Below are 18,448 nucleotides of genomic sequence, written 5' to 3'. Positions count from 1 at the left end.
AGTCGAGAGAACCGGGCACCGTCCCCTTGCCCTTGGCGTTGTCCGTCCCAGATTGGTTCAATCTCTTCGGTGGTGTAAATTTGCAAGTGGAGTAACGGAACGATCCCAAACTTGCCAGCTTCCTCCTCCTTCCAAGGATCTCTTGGGACAGTCTATTTCTAACCAGGTTAGCTACTGTTCAAGGCATACCAGTTAAAACCGTTGATGCGGGTTGAAATTCTATGTTGGTACCGGTTGGTTGACGCGCTCAAACTACCCCTCTGTTTTTGGGGCTGCCCAGAAATTTGTCCCACGATATTTGACTACGGAGAAGACATCTTACTTCAAGGCAACAGGGTAGATTTGTAAAAGGGGTCCCCCCCCCTCAAAATAGTTAGATCTCAGTGCCCCCCTCCCCAATTCTGCGTTTGGACGAAGGAAAATAACTTTGGAGATTCAACAGAATCGGTTATCCTTTTGTCTCTAACGGTCGTGCCCATTTCTGGACAAATCGTCTACCCTGACAGGATAGCATGGCTTAAGGGATCTGGCGGGAATCTGTTCCATCGATCTGCAGTCGAGGATCTAGCAGGACATCTTTTCAGGTCTCTGCAGACCGAGAGGGATCCCAAGAAGTTGAATTGTTTCTTTGAAAGGAAGTGGAAGCTGTATGGATCTCAACGAGTTTGGCCGCGGGAAGAAACGAGGAATTTTTGCAACCGGGACTCTTCCCAACGTTACTCTTAGTTTACTCTGCCCTGATTCGGTGGTCCCTGTTTTCCACAAACTCCTGGGATACGGGAAATGAGTTGCAGGACCCTCAGAGTACGGGGCCCAGAAAGACAAGGAAGGAACTCTTTGCAATTGAAAAGTCCGACATGATAAAAAAATAAAATCTCTTTACTTTCTCCCCGGGAGAAAGCGAGATCCAAAGCCTCCGAGGGTCGCCCAGAAAGACGTGGTGCAAATCCTGAATTCTTCTTGGAAGATTTGGGGTGGGGCACCCCTCTTGTAAGTCCGAAAGCACTCGGTCCTCTTGTCTTTAAACCGAAAAGAGCCGTGTTTCCACGCGGTGCCGAGATTTGGCCGCCGCCGTGGAGCGAGTCTTTTCTTCAACCTGAGTATCAGACGCCAAATGCTTTCGTGGTAAGGCGGGCCTCGTGGCCGCTTCGGGGAGTTGGCAACCCTCAACGTTTGACCCCAGTTCCTTTTAAATGCCAAGCTGGAGTAGGAAAAATCCTCCCTCATTTGTAAACGAGATGCGTTTGCGAGATTATTTTTCCCCCCTCTCTCTTTATCCCAAGGCTAAAAAAATGGGTTGTAGTAGTAGGGGGTCCTACGTTTCCCCCCAGTCCCAGCCCCCATCTTACACCCCCAATTCTCTTGATTCATACATACTTTGGAGAAAACGTTACTCGAATGAGAAGCTATCCCTGGGTTCAAAAACAGAGCGTAAACGCTCAAAAGGTTTCCTGTCCAAGGAGAGGAACACTTAAACGTCCCACGTTCGCCGACCAGCTAGAGCGAGCTACCTCAAATACACGGGCAGCTTGAATTGGTGGTGGGGGTGCGGGCGGGCTATGTGGTTTGGTTACATGGCAATAGCTTTAGACTTCACGCCACGGTTTTGAGTTCTCGGCGACAGCCGATCTGCTCCCATTTGGTGAGCTCCCCTTCTCACATCCTCATGGCCGGAACGAGATCTTTAGCACATGGGTCCATCCACCGTCTACAATCCTGCCCTCGCGTTGTGTCATACTTTCAACATCTTTTCCGGCACGCTGGGCTCGCCCCCGCCGCTGTTTTTCTTCTTCCGCAGCGTCTCGATCCAGCTGGTGCTGGGGCGGCTGCTGAAACTGGAAAGGGCCAGCGAGCTGAGCCGCATGTTTTTGCCGGAAGTGATGAGTTCACCGAAACCTTCCTGGTGGGAGAAAGCGTAGCCAGAGCGTCGGGAACCCGTACGCCCCACGCGGCCCATGCAACGGTGTTGGGTTTTTTGTTTCTTGCGAACCAACTGGGTGTAACGGACCTGGGGAAGAAAGCAGAGCGAACGGACGTCAAAGCAAGAGGCGGATTGGCTCCTCGCCAAAACCTTCCCGCTTCTGCGCCTTCTTAATCGTGCCAGCATCCCTAACCCCCAACCCCAACCCCAGCTCTAACCCCAACCACAACCCAGTGGTGAAATTCTGCCGGTTCTCTACGGCTCGCGCGAGCCAGTAGCGCCGGTGGCGTGTGGTTCTGCGAACTTGTAGTGGCAGCACGTCCACCCGTACGTCGTTACTTCCTGGTTTTGACATTACACCCCCGCACCAAGCCACGCCCACAGAACCGGTAGTAACCAATTTTACCATTTCACCCCCGATCGCGCCATTCACACAATGATATGTATAAATTTAAAAAAAAAGAATAAGAATAAAAAGTTGATTCTAAAAAAAAAAAAAAACAACAGACACAGGGCAGTGAAAAAACAGACCACCGTAAGCTAAAACCGGTCAGCCCCGTCTGTCCACAGGGGGGGAATTTTTCCCGCAAGGAAGGAAGGGGGAAGGGAGAGAGGGAAGGGCTGGGTTCCGCAGGCCGGCCTTCACTCACCGTGTCCGAGAGTTCTGGCCGGAGATCCAACTTGAGGAACCGGAAGGCAATGACTGGCACGATGCAGACCACAGTGGTCAGGGCGATAGTGAGCCACACTGCAGGTTGGGCCAGCGTGTTCTGGGCATTGCCTGTGGCACAAAGTAGAAGAGCGGTTCATGGGAAGGAGCCAACAGGTGGGAATTAAGATGCCTTATTTGAAGAAAAAAAAAAAAAAACACCCAAGGAGGACTCCCAGAATGTATTGTTCCAGGCCAAGTACATACAGCCCTTGACTTACAACGGTTCGTTTAGTGACCGAAGCTATCTTGGCACGGGGAAAAAAGGGACTTAGGATCGTATGTTTTTCACACGATCTCCCCCCCCCTCAAAAAGGGAATTGCTAAATAAATATGATTTAACAGTGATTATTTAGGACTGTTTTTCACATTTAATGGCCGTCCCAGCATCTCCACGGTTCGTGTGATCAAACTCGAGACGCTTTTGGCCCCCGGCTCGTATTTATGACTCACCGACAAAACGGAACTGGTTGGGGAAGAGCTGGAAAAGGCCGTTGCTATGCATGACGAAGAGGATGGCAAAATAAACCGCCAGGCTGCCCCAGATGAAAAAATGGTTGATGGCCGTCCAGAATCCCGTATCCAAACCAATCTGTGGAAGGGAGAGGACGAGTGACCACCAGGAGATCTCCGGAATCGACCGTAGCGCTCAATTCCAAGGAGCCTTGGCTTTCTGCCGATCCTTAGTAAAAACCCGCGTCGCGTCTGCTCGGTGCCCCCAACTGCAAACTGAGTGGGGCGTTTGCCCCCCTCCCGCAAGAGCTTTGACCACCAATGGGTAAGGAGAAGACATCAACGAGGTTTCAGGCGCGCTTATTTTGGGAAAGCGGGGGGGGGAATCCCTCTCCCGCACCCTGCCAGGGATCGGAGAAGGGGGTACCACATACTTGGACGCTAACCACGATGACGAGAGACGTGGCCACCGTGACGGCAAAGGACTGGTAGTCGACCAGGTGGGCGTTGTCGCTGAAGACCCCGTAAGGGATGAAGAACATGAAGATGGAGGCGTAGATGCCCTGAGCGATGCAGATGAAGAACTCGCGCTTGTTGAAAAGGAGGTTCAGCTGCCCCGGTTCGTAGAGTTTGGGGTACTCCAGGCTGCGGTGTTCGGGCACATCCTGGGAGAGAGAGAGAGAGAGAGAGAGAGACGGAGGGGAAGGGTCAGCGGCTGCCCCGAGTTGGAGGCCTAGAGTAGCAGTTTGGTTGGGCAGATAGATCATTTCCTTCCTTCCTTCTTTCCTTCCTTCCTTCCTGCTGTCCGTCCTTCCTTCCTTGTCCATTCCCCTCTAATCCTCCCTTCCCTTCCCACTTCTTCCTTCCTTCCATACTCCCTCCCCTTCCTTCTTCTTTCCTCCTTTCTTCTGCCCCTCCCTTACCTCTCCTCTCCATTCCCCTCCCTCCCTTCCTCTCTTCCTTCCTTTCCTCCCTCCCTTTTCTTTCTCTTATCCTTCCTTCCATCTTTCCTTTCTTTCCTCCCACCCTTTCTTTCTCTTATCTTCCCTTCCTTCCTTCTCCTTTCTCTTATCCTTCCTTCCTCCCTCCCTTTCTTTCACTCTTATTCCTTCCTTCCTTCCTCCCTCCCTCCCTCCCGTATCTACCTACCAACCCATCTTCCTTCTCCTTTCTCTAATCCTTCCTTCCTTCCTTTCCTCTCTTTCTCTTATCTTTCCTCCCTCACTCCCTTTCTTTCACTCTTATTTCCTTCCTTTCTTCCTCTCTCCCTTTCTTTCACTATTATTCCTTCCTTCCTTCCTTCGTATCTACCTACCAACCCATCTTCCTTCTCCTTTCTCTTACCCTTCCTTCCTTCCTTTCCTCCCTTTCTCTTATCTTTCCTCCCTCACTCCTTTTCTTTCACTCTTATTCCTTCCTTCTTTCCTTCCTTCCTTCCTTCCTTCCTTCCTTCCTTCCTTCCTTCCTTCCATCTTTCCTTCTTTCTCTTCCTTCTCTTCCTTCTTCTTCCTTCTCCTTTCTTTCTCTTATCTTCCTCCTCCTCCTCCTTTCTTTCACTCTTATTCTTTCCTTCCTTCCTTCCTTCCTTCCTTCCTTCCTTCCTTCCTTCCTTCCTTCGTATCTACCTACCAATTTTGCAGTAACGTTCCCCTGCCATGCCCACCAACCCACACCCACCATGCCACGCCCACCAACCCACACCCACAGAAGCAGCAATAAAAAATTTTTTGAAACCCACCACTGCCTTACTCCCCCCCAGCTCACTGACGTGAAGCCCACCAGGAGAGGACACGGACTGACCTGATCAAAGACCCCCATTGCGAGGACGGGCAATGAGGTGTAAACAATGTTGTAGAGAGTGATGAAGTACTGATCGTACACGGTCTTTGTGGGGGGGGCGGGGTGGGGGGGGAGAAAGAAAAGATGAATTACTACGGGGCTGTTTGGATTGCCCGCATCCACAGGACCCCCACCCCACCCCACCCGCCAACTGGCGCCAGTACCTGGGCGGAGAAGCCGCAGAAGAAGCCGAACCAAAAATGCACCATGGTAAAGGCAAAGTTCTTGTAGAAGAAGTAACAGAGGAATTTACACATTCGGAGATACGACCAGCGGCCGTGAACGAGGAGCAGGCGCTGCAGGAACTTGAACTGGGAGAAGGAGTAGTCGGACGCCAACACGGCTTGGATGCCCTCCTGGCCGCTGATGCCCACGCCGATGTGGGCGGCTGCCAGAAATCCGGGAGGAAAGGCATGGAAGAGGTCAAGGCCGTCGTCTTCCGAACGCGGAAAACTACAATTCCCACCCACCCTGGTGGATGAGGCTGAGGAGTCTGGGATACCGTGTCCTGATCTGGAGACTTCAACACCCAGAATTCCCCAGTCCTTGTTCTTGCACAAAGCCGAGGATTCTGGGATGTCCCCTTCCCCACCTGAGGACTTCGATCCCCAGAATCCTCCACTCCTTGTGGACAAGACTGAAAATCCTAGCAAGCCATGGACTGATTGGAGGGTTTCCTTTCCCAGAATTCCCCAGCATTTGCGGACAAGGCTGAGAATTTTAGCGTGGCCCCTCCCAATCTGGGGACTTGTGTTTCCCAGAATTCTTGTGGACAAGGCTGATAATTCTGGAAACAGACCCTTCCAAGCTGAGGACTCCGATTCCCAGAATGCCACAGTCCTCCCAGGATACTCCCTCCCAACTTTCCCAGAATTCCCCAGTCCTTGTGGAAAAGTCTCAAAGTTCTGGGAACGGCCTCTCCCAACCGGAGGACTTAGATTCCCAGAATTCTCCAGAATTTGCAGACAAGGCTGAGGATTCTGGGACGCCTCCTTCCGACCTGGGGACTCCAATTCCCAGAATTCCACAGCCCTCCCGGGACACTCCCTCCCAACTTTCCCAGAATTCCCCAGTCCAAGCCTGAAAATTCTGGGGACGGCCTCTCCCGACCGGAGGACTTCGAGTCCCAGAATCCCCCAGTATTTTCAGACAAGGCTGAGAATGGCAAGGACTTCGTTTCCCAGAATTCCCCCGCTCCGAGAGACCGTTTCTCCGAGGCTTTGTGTGTTTCCGGATTTCACGCAACGCCCCGAAAGGCTCACCCTTGATCATGCTGACGTCGTTCGCCCCGTCTCCGATGGCTAACGTCACAGCCTTCTTGTACTTCTTGACCAGTTCTACCACTTGGGCCTTCTGCAGCGGAGTGACGCGGCAACAGATGACCGCCTTACAAGCGCAGGCCGTCTCCAGAAACTCCCTCTCCATGTCGGCCTCCAGCGCGTGGGCCTGGGAAGGAAACCAGGGGGAGATTCTGAGGGTGGCCGGGAAGCATTTGGGGGGTTTGGTTTTGTGGCTGGAAGTGTGTTTTTGTGTTTTAAATGGCACCTCCATGGCCGGCAGCAGTCTATCTTACATTAAGTTGCTCCTTCTACCTGTTGCTGCCTGGACTGACTACTCTCATTCCAAAAGGAAGGGAAGGAAGGAAGGAAGGGAGGGAGGGAGGGAGGGAGGAAGGGAGGGAAGGAAAAAGGATGGATGGAAGGAAGGAAGGAGATCAGAATGAGAGGAAGGAAGAAAGGAATGGAGGAGGAGGGTGGATTGAGGAAGGAAGGAAGGAAGGAAGGAAGGAAGGAAGGAAGGAAGGAAGGAAGGAAGGAAGGAAGGGAAGGGAGGGAGGGAGGAAGGGAGGGAAGGAAAAAGGATGGATGGAAGGAAGGAAGGAAGGAAGGAGATCAGAATGAGAGGAAGGAAGAAAGGAATGGAGGAGGAGGGTGGATTGAGGAAGGAAGGAAGGAAGGAGGAAGGAAGGAAGGAGAGAGAAGAAGAAAGGGGAGGGAGGGAGGTGAGGAGGAGGAAGGGAAGGGAAGAAGAAGAATGGACGGAAGGAAGGAAGGAGATAAGAATGAGAGGAAGGAAGCAAGGAAGGAAGGAAGGAGAGAGGAGAAAATGGAAAAAGGAAGGGAGGGAGTTGAGGAGGAAGGAAAGGAAGGAAAGAAGGAAAGAAGGAAAGGAAGGAAGAAGGATGGATGGATGGAAAGAAGGAAGGAGATCAGAATGAGAGGAAGGAAGAAAGGAATGGAGGAGGAGGGAGGAAGGAAGGAAGGAGAGAGAAGAAGATGGAGAAAAGGAAGGGAGGGAGGTGAGGAGGAAGGAAAGGGAGGAAGGAAAGAAGCAAGAAGGATGGATGGATGGATGGAAGGAAGGAAGGAGATAAGAATGAGAGGAAGGAAGGAAGGAAGGAAGGAAGGAAGGAAGGAGAGAGGAGAAGATGGAGAAAAGGAAGGGAGCGAGGTGAGGAGGAGGAAGGAAAGGGAAGAAGAAGGATGGAAGGAAGGAAGGAGATCAGAAGGAGAGGAAGGAAGGAGAGAGGGGAAGGTGGAGAACAGGAAGGGAGAGAGGGGAGGAGGAGGCTCTTGATGATCTCTAAAGACCCCCTTTGGAAATTCTAGAGGAGCGGGTCCCAGATCTGCGCTTCCTTTGGAAAGCAGCCGGCGTCCCTCCGTACCAGGCTGTGTCCGTTGATGACCAAGGCGTATTCTCCGGCCACGGCCTCCAGGACGGATGTGAGCTTGGAGGCGGAGAGCTTCTCCTGGAAGGCGAACCCGTTGCCCATCGACCGCGAGGCCTCCATCAACTTCTCTCGAGCCTTCCTGCCAGAGGAGGGGGAGGCCCAAAGGAACGGAGGGAGACCACCATTATCAAGGCTCAAGGGTTAAAAACCATATAGGGGGAGGGAGAAGGGATTTCCCCCACCACCAGCGGGGGGGGGGAAAAAACACCTTAACAACTTTTAACGTTTGAAAAAACCACTTAACATATATACGTTCATCTATCTATCTATCTATCTATCTATCTATCTATCTATCTATCTATCTATCTATCTATCTATCTATCTATCTATCTATCCTCTATATCTATCTATCTATCTATCTATCTATCTATCTATCTATCTATCTATCTATCTATCTATCTATCTATCTATCTATACATTCTCTCTCCATCTACTCGTTATATCTATCTATATCTACTCATTCTCCGTCTCTCTCAGCTTTCTATCTATCTCTATCTCTATCTATCTTCTCTATCTTTTTTCTCTCTCTCATATCATCTATCTACCTACCTACTCATTCTGTCTATCTACCTATCAATCATCTATCTATATCTACTCATTCTCTCTCTCTCTCAGCTTTCTATCTATCTCTATCTATCCATCTTCTCTATCTATCTTTTCTATCTATCTATCTATCTATCATCTCATCTATCTACTCATTCCCTCTCTCATCTTTCTGTCTGTCTGTCTATCTATCTATCTATCATCTATCGATCTACTGTCTTATCTACTCATTTTCTCTCTCTCTCATCTATATTCATTTTCTCTCTCTCTCTCATCTATCTATTCTATATGTGTGTGTGTGTATAACCTCATCTATCTATCTCTTTCTCATCTATCTATCTACTCATTCTTTCGTCTTTCTGTGTCTATCTCTATCTATCTATCTATCTATCTATCTATCTATCTATCTATCTATCTATCTATCTATCTATCATCTACTTGTTCTCTCTCTTTCTCTCTCTTCCTCCCTCTCATCTATCCATCATACCGCAGAATAACTGGCCGGCTTACAATCATATTCATAGATATATTCAAAGGGCCTCTGGTGGCTCAACAGGCTAATGCAGCCTGTTATTAACAGCAACTGCTTGCAATATTGCAGGTTCAAGTCCCACCAGGCCCAAGGTTGACTCAGCCTTCCATCCTTTATAAGGTAGGTAAAAGGAGGACCCAGATTGTTGGGGGGGCAATAAGTTGACTTTGTATATAGTATACAAAATGGATGAAGACTATTGCCTGACATAGTGTAAGCCGCCCTGAGTCTTCGGAGAAGGGCGGGATATAAATGCAAATAAAATAAATTTTAAAAAAATAGACAAACACACATCTATACATATAAACACACACCTATATGTGTATGTTTGTTAATGTGTGTGTGATAGAGCGATGGGGGGCCTTTGGGAAAAGCCCACTTACCGCAGCTCTTGCCGAACCTCGAAGACGGTGTGTCCAGAGATGAGAAAGACCTCCGTCATTTCATCCGTCAGCATCTTGCAGGAGTAGCCGATGTTGACGGCCGTCTCTGGGGAAAGGGAGGGAGAGGAGGGTCCCGAGTCAGGAGCCATCGAGCCCAACTCTCCTTCGGCTCCATTGGACTACAGGTCCCATGTTTATCTGTGCAACTGGGGACGGTGGAGGGTGCCCCCTTCCCTTCTTAGAAGGGTTATCAGCATCCTGGGAGGCGCCCGGGATTCGGAAGTGGGGGGGGGGAAAAACAAACCATGTTTCCCCGTCCCCACCACACAAAAAAAAGCCCACAAGCCTACAAAAAGTGAAATTGCAAAGCAAAGATTTGAAGAAAGAAGTCACAAAAACCAGAAAGACAAGACAAGACCAAAAAAAAAACCCGCAAAAAGAGAAAGGAACTACACAAAGAAAACCTAAAAGAAAATACACACACACACACACACACAAAGGAAAACATGAACAGGAGAAAAGAAACCCCGTTTAAAAATATGCATAAAAAGAATCAACAGAGGAAGGAAGGAAGAAAGGAAGGAAGGAAGGCAGGAAGGAAGAGGGAGGGAGGGAGGGGGAAAGAAAATTGGGAGTGAGGGAAGGAAGAAATGAAGAAAAGAAAGAGAGAAGAAAGAAAGAAAGAAAGAAAGAAAGAAAGAAAGAAAGAAAGAAAGAAAGAAAGAAAGAAAGAAAGAGAGGGAGGGAGGGAGGAGGGAGAGGAGGAGGAGGAGGAGAAAGAAAATTGGGGAAGGAAGGAAGAAATGAAGAAAGAAAGAGAGAAGAAAGAAAGAAAGAAAGAGAGGAGGGAGGGAGGGGAAAGAAAATTGGGGGAGGGAAGGAAGAAATGAAGAAAAGAAAGAGAGAAGAAAGAAAGAAAGAGAAAGAAAGAAATAAAGAAAGAAAGGGAGGGAGGGAGGGAGAGAGGGAGGGAGAAAGAAAATTGGGGGGAAGGGAAGGAAGGAAGAAATGAAGAAAAGAAAGAGAGAGAAGAAAGAAAGAAAGAGAGAGCGATGGAGGGAGGGGGAAAGAAAATTGGGGGAGGGAAGGAAGAAATGAAGGAAAGACAGAGAGAAAAGAAAGAAAAAAAGAATTTAAAAAAGCAGAAAGAGAAAAAGGAAACATGCGAAGAAAACTTTGAGAAAAACAACAAAACAAACAGAAAACGCAGAAGGAAACATGAAGAATGAAGAGAAACCACATTAAAAACAAACAAACAGGCCAACACAGGAAACACGAAGACATGAAGAAGAAGAAGAGAAACGAAACAAGGAAAACCTGAACAGAAAAAGAGAAAATAAAACCGAGCAAGCAAACAACCCAGAAACGAAAAATCTCACCTTGTTTGTCCCCCGTCAAGACCCAAATCTTAATGTTGGCCAAGCTGAGAAGAGCGAGGGTCTCTGGAACTCCCTGCTGCAGTTTATCCTCGATGGCCGTGGCTCCCAGCAGCTGCAGAGAGAGAGAGAAAAGGGGAAAAAAAATATTCTGTGTTATAGGTAGTCCTTGATTTGTGATGCTTCATTTAGTGACCCTTCCAAGTTGCAACTTAGGACCGTTTTTCACACTTTACGGCCTCCCCGGGGCCACGTGATCCAAATTCAGTCGCTCTCGGCCACGGACCCGTACTTACGACGGTTGCGGCCTTTCCCTTTTGCGACCTTCTGACCAGACGAGGCCAGATATCACTAACTTAACAACAGCAGAGCTTCCCTTAGTGACCGTGGCAGGCCAGCCCGTAAAAAACAGGACCGGGCAACACTTCGCAACCGTCTCCTCTTAGCGACGGAAATCTGGGGCTGGGTTGTGGCCGTACGTCGAGGAAAAGCTGCACCGGATTCCCACCGTTTGGGAAAAATCTCTTCGTTTAAAGGAATTCGATTAAAAGAAATTCAAAAGAGCGACAGGGCGAGATGGGGAAAAAACGGGTTGAAGGACCGGGAGAGAAAAAGGGGGAAATGCCTGAAATTTAAAAAAAAAAAAAAAAAAGGGGGGGGGGGAGAAAGGGTCTCAGCACCCACCACCAGGTCGTTTTCCACCTCCTCGTACAGCCGAGCGATACGCTCTTCGCGACCCTCGCCGTTAAGCGAGGCTTCCTCCAGCCGCTCGGCCCAGCCGGCGTAATATTTCTCTTCCAGGTCCCGATAGGCCAACACCAATGTCCGGAGACCCTCGCCCGCGTATTCCTAGGATCAGGAAGAAATGGGAGGATGGGAAGACACACACACACACCCCTCGGCTAGTTTTTTTTTTAGCCTGATTGGCACCCACGCAAATAAGAGGGTTGTGGGTCACCTACGTTGAGATGGTCGGTGGTGACGTTGTAAAGTTCTTGGTTGCCGGGAAAAAGCCGATCCAGAAGAATAATGTCGGCCCCTTTGGAGTATAGGCGGATCTGCCCCTCGGGATTCCTCACTGGGGAGGGTGGGAGGAGGGAGGGAAGGAGGGAGGAAGGAAGGAAGGAAAAAATTTAAGAAGGAAAGCAGGAGGGAGGGAGAAAGGAAGGAAGGAAAGAAGGAAGGAAGAGGCAATGAGAAGGACGGAGGAAGGGAAGGAAAAAGGATAGAAGAAAGGAAAAGGGAGGGAGGGAGGAAGGAGAGGAGAAGGAGGGGAGGGGAAAAGTAGAGGGGGAGGGAAAGGAAAGGAAAGGAAGGAAGGAAGGAAGGAAGGAAGAGGCAATGAGAAGGAGAGAGGAAGGAAGGAAGGAAGAAGGAAGGAAAGGAAGGAGGGAGGGAGGAGGAAGGAGGAGGAAAGAAGGAAGGAAGGAAAGAAAAGGAAAGGAAAGGAAGAAGGAAGGAAGGAAGGAAGGAAGGAAGGAAGGAAGGAAGGAAGGAAGAGGCAATGAGAAGGAAGGGAAGGAAAAAGGATAGGAGAAAGAAAAAGGGAGGGAGAGAGGAAGGAGGGGAGAAGGAGGGGAGGGGCAAAGTAGAGGGGGAGGGAAAAGAAAGGAAAGGAAGGAAGGAAGGAAGGAAGGAAGGAAGGAAGGAAGGAAGGAAGGAAGAGGCAATGAGAAGGAGGGAGGAAGGGAAGGTAAAAGGACAGAAGATAGAAAAAAGGGAGCGAGGGAGGAAGGAAGAAGGGAAGGGAGAAGGAGGGGAAGGGGAGGAGCAAAGTAGAGGGGGAGAGAAAGGAAGGGAAAAGAAAAGAAAAGGAAGGAAGGAAGGAAGGAAGGAGGAAGGAAGGAGAAGGGAGATATAAAATTTATTTACTCATAATCAGGTTCTACCCCACCAGTTCTCTCCCACAACAGCCCTGCAAGGCAGTCAAGTTTCCCAGGGCCACCGTGACCTCCCTGGCTGTCGCCTCCCCTTCCTCACCAATGACCGACATTCGTTTGCGCACGTTGTTGAAGTCCAAAATGGCCAGAAGTTGGTAAGTGACGGGCCGTCCCAGCTCCTGCACCGTGATCGTTTTCGGGGTGCGTCCACGGAAAACAAAGCCAAAATTGCGAGCGGCGGTCACCAAGGCTCCCTCATCAGGGGACTGGGCTTTGTAGTACAATTCTCCTGTTAAAGGGGAGGGAGGGAGGGAGGGAAGAGAGAGAGAGAAGGAGAATTGATGGAAGGGAGGGAGGGAGGGAGGGAGGGAGGGAGGAAGGAAGGAAGAAAGGAAGGAAAAAAGGGAGGTATTGGGAGGGAGGGAGGAAAGAAAGAAGAAATGGAAGGAAGGAAAGAAAGAAAAAAGAAAGGAGAAGAGATGGAAGGAAGGTAGGAAGGAAGGAAGAAGGAAGGGAGGGAGGGAGGAACAAAAGAAGAAGAGATAGAGGGAAGGAAGGAAGGAAGAAAAAAGAAAGGAAGGAAGGAAGGAAGGAAATTGGGAGGGAGGAAAGAAAGAAAAAATGGAAGGAAGGAAGGAAAGAAAAAAGAAAGGAGATGGATGGAAGGAAGGAAGGAAAGAAGGAAGGAAGGAGGATATTTTCAGGAGGGAGGAGGAAAGAAGGAGTAGAGAAGAGAGGAGGGAGGGAGGAAGGAAGAAGGAAGGAAAAAAGGGAAGGAGGGAGGATATTGGGAGGGAGGAAAGAAAGAAGAAATGGAAGGAAGGAAGGAAAGAAAAAAGAAAGAAAGGAGAAGAGATGGAAGGAAGGAAGAAAGGAAGGAGGGAGGGAGGATATTTGAAGGGAGGGAGGGAGGAAGGAAAGGAGTAAAGAAGAGATGGAGGGAAGGAAGAAAGGAAGGAAGGAAAAAGAAAGAAAGAAAGAATATATGACTCCTTCCAGGCAGATTCCCCGACACAATCCCTCATTTCTCAAAGGTCTTTTGTTTCTCAGTCTAAATTCAGAAGTTCAGTCTCTATTTCCCTTCCCAACCTGGGAGCTTTTCTTCAGACATGACGGTGTGGCAGAGGGAGAGGAGCCGGAAAAACTCATGGACGTGGAGGTCCCCCAGCTTGACCGCTTCCAAAAGTCCCGTGTCCCAGAAGGTGAACGAGGGATCGGCCAGCGAGTTGAAGGAAAAATCCACTGGATCCGTTTTCTTGGGGGGGGAGGGGGGCGAAAGGGGGGGGAGGAGGAAGAGGTGATTAGAACCAGGTTGGAATCCGCAAAAAATTATCAACAGATGAAAATGCACCAGCTATAACCTGGGGAGGGGCGAAGGGAGGAGGAAGAGGTGATTAGAACCAGGTTGGAATCTGCAAAAAAATTATCAACAGATGAAAATGCACCAGCTATAACCTGGGGGAGGGGGTAGATAAGGCAAAAAACCCCGAGGGCAGGTTAGGGGACCCCCCCCAAAAAAATGTCAATTCAGTTGAAATTTGTCATGTGACAGCAGGAATAAAGCAACTCTCTTAGCCGGGTTGAAGATGATGAGAACAAACAACAACCCTGTGAGGTGGGCTTGGGTGCGAGAGAGAGGGACTGGCCCAAAGTCACCCAGCTGGTTTTCATGCCTAAAGTGGGACTAGAACTCATTGTCTCCTAGTCATTGGTCCAAAATCACTAAGCCGTTTTTTGCGCCTAAAGCAGGACTAGAATTCCCAGTCTCCTGGTGACCAGCTCAAAGTCACCCAGTCAGCATTTCTGCCTAAGGTAAAACTAGAACTCTCAGTCTCCTGGTGATTGGTCCAAAGTCGTTCAACTGACTTTCATGCCTAAGGCCAAACTAGAACTCCCAGTGTCTGGGTGATTGGCCCAAAGTCACACAGCCGGCTTTGGTGCCTAAGACAGGACTAGAACTCCCCGTCTCCTGGTGATTGGCCCAAAGTCACCCAATGGCTTTCATGTCTAAGGTGGGACTAGAACTCACCGTCTCCTGGTGATTGGCCCAAAGTCACCCAATGGCTTTCATGTCTAAGGTGGGACTAGAACTCACCATCTCCTGGTGATTGGCCTAGTCACCCAATCAGCTTTGGTGCCTAAGGAGGGACTAGAACTCCCAGTCTCCTGGTGATTGGCCCAAAGTCACCCAGCCGGCTTTGGTGCCTAAGACAGGACTAGAACTCCCCGTCTCCTGTTTTCTAGCCAGGTGCCGTAACCGCTAGACCAAACTCCTGGCGTATTACCTTTCCGAGCTCAGCCTTGTATCCCAGATCATCCAGTGCATCTCCTACGAAAAAAAAAAAAAAACCAAGACTCAGAATTGGGCGAGAGCAGGAAGCAAACCGTCAGTCCTTCCAAATCGAGGCAGCAGTCCTCAAACTTATGACTGTAATTCGGCCAGAATTATGGAACAGAGACGCCGGAGGGACGGAAGGCTCACCGTAGCTGCGTCCATTGATGGAGCACTTGCTGAAGACCATGATGTTTTGGGTGAGGGTCCCCGTTTTGTCCGAAAATATATATTCCACCTGGCCTAACTCCTCGTTTAGCGTCGTGGTCCGGGCCTCGGCTGGCGTGCACCGTTTAGCGCAATACATTTTCTTGTCCCAGTTGATGAAGTAGCTGTGGCCCAAACGGATCACCTCCACGCTGCCAAAAAGAGAGCAGGGACGGTTGGGAACCCCAAAGCCCATGGGCCTTCGCCCACCGAAAGGCGGCCCAAAGTCCCGAAGGCAATTTTCTTTCTTTTTTCCCTTTATTAAATTTGTTTTTTATCTGTTTATTGACTTTCTATGCCGGCCCGCTCGCAGCTTACGGTCGTTGGATAAAAATACACCCTATCCAACATTAAAACGATAAAGAAAGACCACAGGTTTAAAATTCAGCTTTAAAAACTTCATGCTTTTGGATTACAGCTCCCATAAGCCCTTGCTGGGCAAGCCTCATGGGAGTTGAAATCCGATGGATGGATGGATGGATGGACATATACAGATGATAGGGACAGACAGACGAACAGATAGATATAGATAATAAATGGATCGATGGATGATGGATGGATGGATAGAAGGAAGGATGGATGGAGAGATGGACAGATATACAAATGATAGATGGATATATATATATATATATATATATATATGGACGGGTGATGGATGAATAGAAGGAAGAATGGATGGATAGACGAACATATACAGATGAGAGAGATGGATGGATGGATGGATGGACAGATATACAGTTGATAAGGACAGACAGACAATCAGACAGACAGACGGGTGGGTGGGTGGGTGGGTGGACAGATACACAGATGATAGATAGATAGATAGATAGATAGATAGATAGATAGATAGATAGATAGGTAGATAGACAGACAGACAGATGACAGATGGATGGGTGGGTGGATGGACAGATACACAGATGATAGATAGATAGATAGATAGATAGATAGATAGATAGATAGATAGATAGATTGATAGATAGATAGACAGACAGATGACAGATGGAGGGATGGATGGATGGACAGATATACAGATGATAGAGAGATGGATGGATGGATAGACAGACAGACAGAGAGAGGAACAGAGAGAAATAATGGATGATAGATAGATAAGAGAGAGGAAGAGGTGCACTCGGCTTCTAAGAAGGACTGCTCCAACCTATGAATGTTCCCTTCCTTTGGCTGATAGGCTTCAGGGGTCTCCTTATTTCTTTGTCCAGGGGGAGGGTCTGCTTCAGTGAATCCAGAGGAAATGAGCAATCCATAAAAGAAAATAGCCCAGGGGAGGAACAAAGGGAGCCGGAGGAATTGGAGGGAGGGGGGGCGTCACCGGGGCTCTGGTTCTGCTAGGGCCTTGGAAGGGGAGGGGGGTTGGGGGAGGGAGGCAGGAAATGCCACAACCCAACATCAAAGGGAGATTCGGTGCCCACCCAGAGCTTGGAAAAACACGGGAAGAAGGAGACCTCTTACCTGGGGGCTACGGAGCGAGAAAGAAACAGTCATGCAGGAAAAACCAAAAGAAAAAGAGATTTTAAAAAAGAAAGAAAGAAAGGAAAGGAGGGAGGGAGGGAAGGAGGAAAGAAAAGAGGAGAGAAATGAGGAGAGGAGGCAAGAAGAGGGAAGGGGAAGGATAGAAAGGGAAGGGAAGGGAAGGGAAGGGAAGGAAAGGAAAGAAGGAAAGGAAAGAAGGGAAGGGAAGGGAAGGAAAGGAAAGGAAAGGGAAGGGAAGGGAAGGGAAGGGGAAGGAAAGGAAAGGAAAGGAAAACTTTATCTCAAAAGGAGAAAAAAAAAGGAGACTCACCTGACGTAGAGAGAGATGGGAACGACGGTGTTGAGGATGATGATGTAAGACCAGAAGGCCAGGAACCCGGACAAGAAGGCATTGTCCACCACTTTGTCCCACGGCAAGTAAATCTGGAAGCAGACTCCCACTTCGTATTCCCAAATGGAGTTGCCGATGGCCAGGATCACCCCCATGCAGACCAGGAACCCGAAAATCTGCCGATGGAAAGACCACGGTTCGGTTTGGACAAAAGGAGGAGAAGGGGAGAAGCGGGACGGGGTCCCTCTTTGTCCTCTCTATCTCCTATGCCTTTTTTTATTGAGATGTGGTCAATTCCACATTTGAGGATGTCAATTTCAACAGCTCAGTTTGGGACAAAGGAGCAGAAAGGAAGAAGCCGCAAGACGGCGTCCCTCTTTTGTCCCTTCTTACGTGAACTCCCCTATTTTCTCTCCGTTTTCATCCAGCTGTGGTCAATTCCACATTTCAGGATGTCAATTTCAAGAGCCCCCGTTTGGATCAAAGCTCCAGAAAAGGAGAAGCAGGATGGCGTCCCTCTTTCTCCCCAACCACATGAGATCTTCTCTTATCTCCTGGCCTTTTTCATCCACATGTGGTCAATTCCCCATTTCAAGAGGTCAATTTCAATATTTCCCTTTGGACAAAGGAGCAGAAAGAGAGAAGCCTTTGTGCCCGCCTACGTGAGGTCCTCTTTTTTTCTCCTGGCCCTTTTCATTCACCTGTGGTCAATTCCCCACTTAAGGATGTCAATTTCCACAGCTCCATTTTGACAAAGCGGCAGAATGGGGAAAGCCGGATGCGTCTCTCTTTGTCCCCACTACCTGAGGTTCCTCTCTACCTCCCGGCCCTTTTCATCCACATGTGGTCAATTCCCCATTGCAGGATATCAATTTCAATACTTCCCTTTGGACAAAAGAGCAGAAAGGGAGAAGCTGCATGACATCCCTCTTTGTCCCCACAGACCCAAAGTCCCTTTTATCTGCTGTCCCTTTTCATCCACAGGTGGTCAATTCCACATTTCAAGCGGTCAATTTCAAGAGAGCCCGGATTAGAGCTCAGGTGTACTGCCATCGGGCAGCTTTGAGTAATCCAGAACGGTGGTGAAGAACAGAACTAATTTCCCCCGGGGTTGAGATGGAAGGAAGTGAATGAAGTCCAGCAAAAATCCGCTTTCCTACATTCTCCGGGAAGACCACCCTGCAGAGCGGGACAAGGGCTTGACTGCCCCGTGGTGGTACGTTCCCAGAAAATTCTCTGGCTCTGTTTCTCACCCCTGGAAACTAAAAGAGCATCCGGTGTCCACCCCACGCCCCAGAGCTGAGAAAAGGTCCCCCCAAAAGAGAGCGGAGAGCACTGGATTCGAAACACGGGCACGGAGCAGGAGGGGCTCACCTACCCAAAGCACCAAAGTGTTCATCAAACGGTCAATGCTGGTCCTCTTGAATTTCGTTCGGCCGCTGTTTTGCATTAATTTGGTGTCCGGCCCTGCCGAAGGAAAAGAACCGGAAAATCCTTTGGCAAAGTAAACTTTTGCCTCTCCCGATCCTGAATTAATTTTTTTATTTCATTATTTCTTGTATTGATCGGACGGTCAACTGGTTAACGCAACGATTCTGGGCGGAAGGGTCAAATTAGCGCTCAAAGTTTTTTCAAAGAAACAGCACCACGAACAAGTCATAGATAGATTGACAGAATTGGAAGGGACCTTGTAGGTCATCTAGTCCAACCCCCTTTCCCCCAC

The 18,448-nt window shown here is 49.1% G+C and overlaps 1 protein-coding gene across 2 annotated transcripts in view; it reads right to left on the bottom strand.

The window, feature by feature from the left end:
* The window catches only part of ATP8B2 (ATPase phospholipid transporting 8B2), a 40,429-nt gene continuing 21,981 nt past the window's right edge, over nt 1-18,448 (bottom strand). For both annotated transcript variants that reach the window (XM_058160479.1, XM_058160480.1), the window contains exons 11-28: nt 18,104-18,192; nt 16,705-16,901; nt 14,850-15,058; nt 14,653-14,696; nt 13,457-13,622; nt 12,468-12,656; nt 11,450-11,565; nt 11,172-11,336; nt 10,491-10,602; nt 9,112-9,217; nt 7,588-7,732; nt 6,185-6,368; nt 5,087-5,310; nt 4,884-4,967; nt 3,518-3,748; nt 3,084-3,222; nt 2,572-2,702; nt 1-2,008 (exon numbers count right to left, since the gene is read on the bottom strand). In XM_058160479.1, coding sequence (XP_058016462.1) covers nt 1,733-2,008; nt 2,572-2,702; nt 3,084-3,222; nt 3,518-3,748; nt 4,884-4,967; nt 5,087-5,310; nt 6,185-6,368; nt 7,588-7,732; nt 9,112-9,217; nt 10,491-10,602; nt 11,172-11,336; nt 11,450-11,565; nt 12,468-12,656; nt 13,457-13,622; nt 14,653-14,696; nt 14,850-15,058; nt 16,705-16,901; nt 18,104-18,192 — 2,807 coding nt within the window. In that variant the 3' untranslated portion in view covers nt 1-1,732. The remainder of the gene's footprint in view (nt 2,009-2,571; nt 2,703-3,083; nt 3,223-3,517; nt 3,749-4,883; nt 4,968-5,086; nt 5,311-6,184; nt 6,369-7,587; nt 7,733-9,111; nt 9,218-10,490; nt 10,603-11,171; nt 11,337-11,449; nt 11,566-12,467; nt 12,657-13,456; nt 13,623-14,652; nt 14,697-14,849; nt 15,059-16,704; nt 16,902-18,103; nt 18,193-18,448) is intronic.

The sequence above is a fragment of the Ahaetulla prasina genome, chromosome 17, assembly GCF_028640845.1.
Source record: "Ahaetulla prasina isolate Xishuangbanna chromosome 17, ASM2864084v1, whole genome shotgun sequence".
Classification (NCBI taxonomy): Eukaryota; Metazoa; Chordata; class Lepidosauria; order Squamata; family Colubridae; genus Ahaetulla; species Ahaetulla prasina.
The sequence above is the reverse complement of the archived record's forward strand: the minus strand, read 5'-3'. Positions and strand labels throughout refer to the sequence as shown.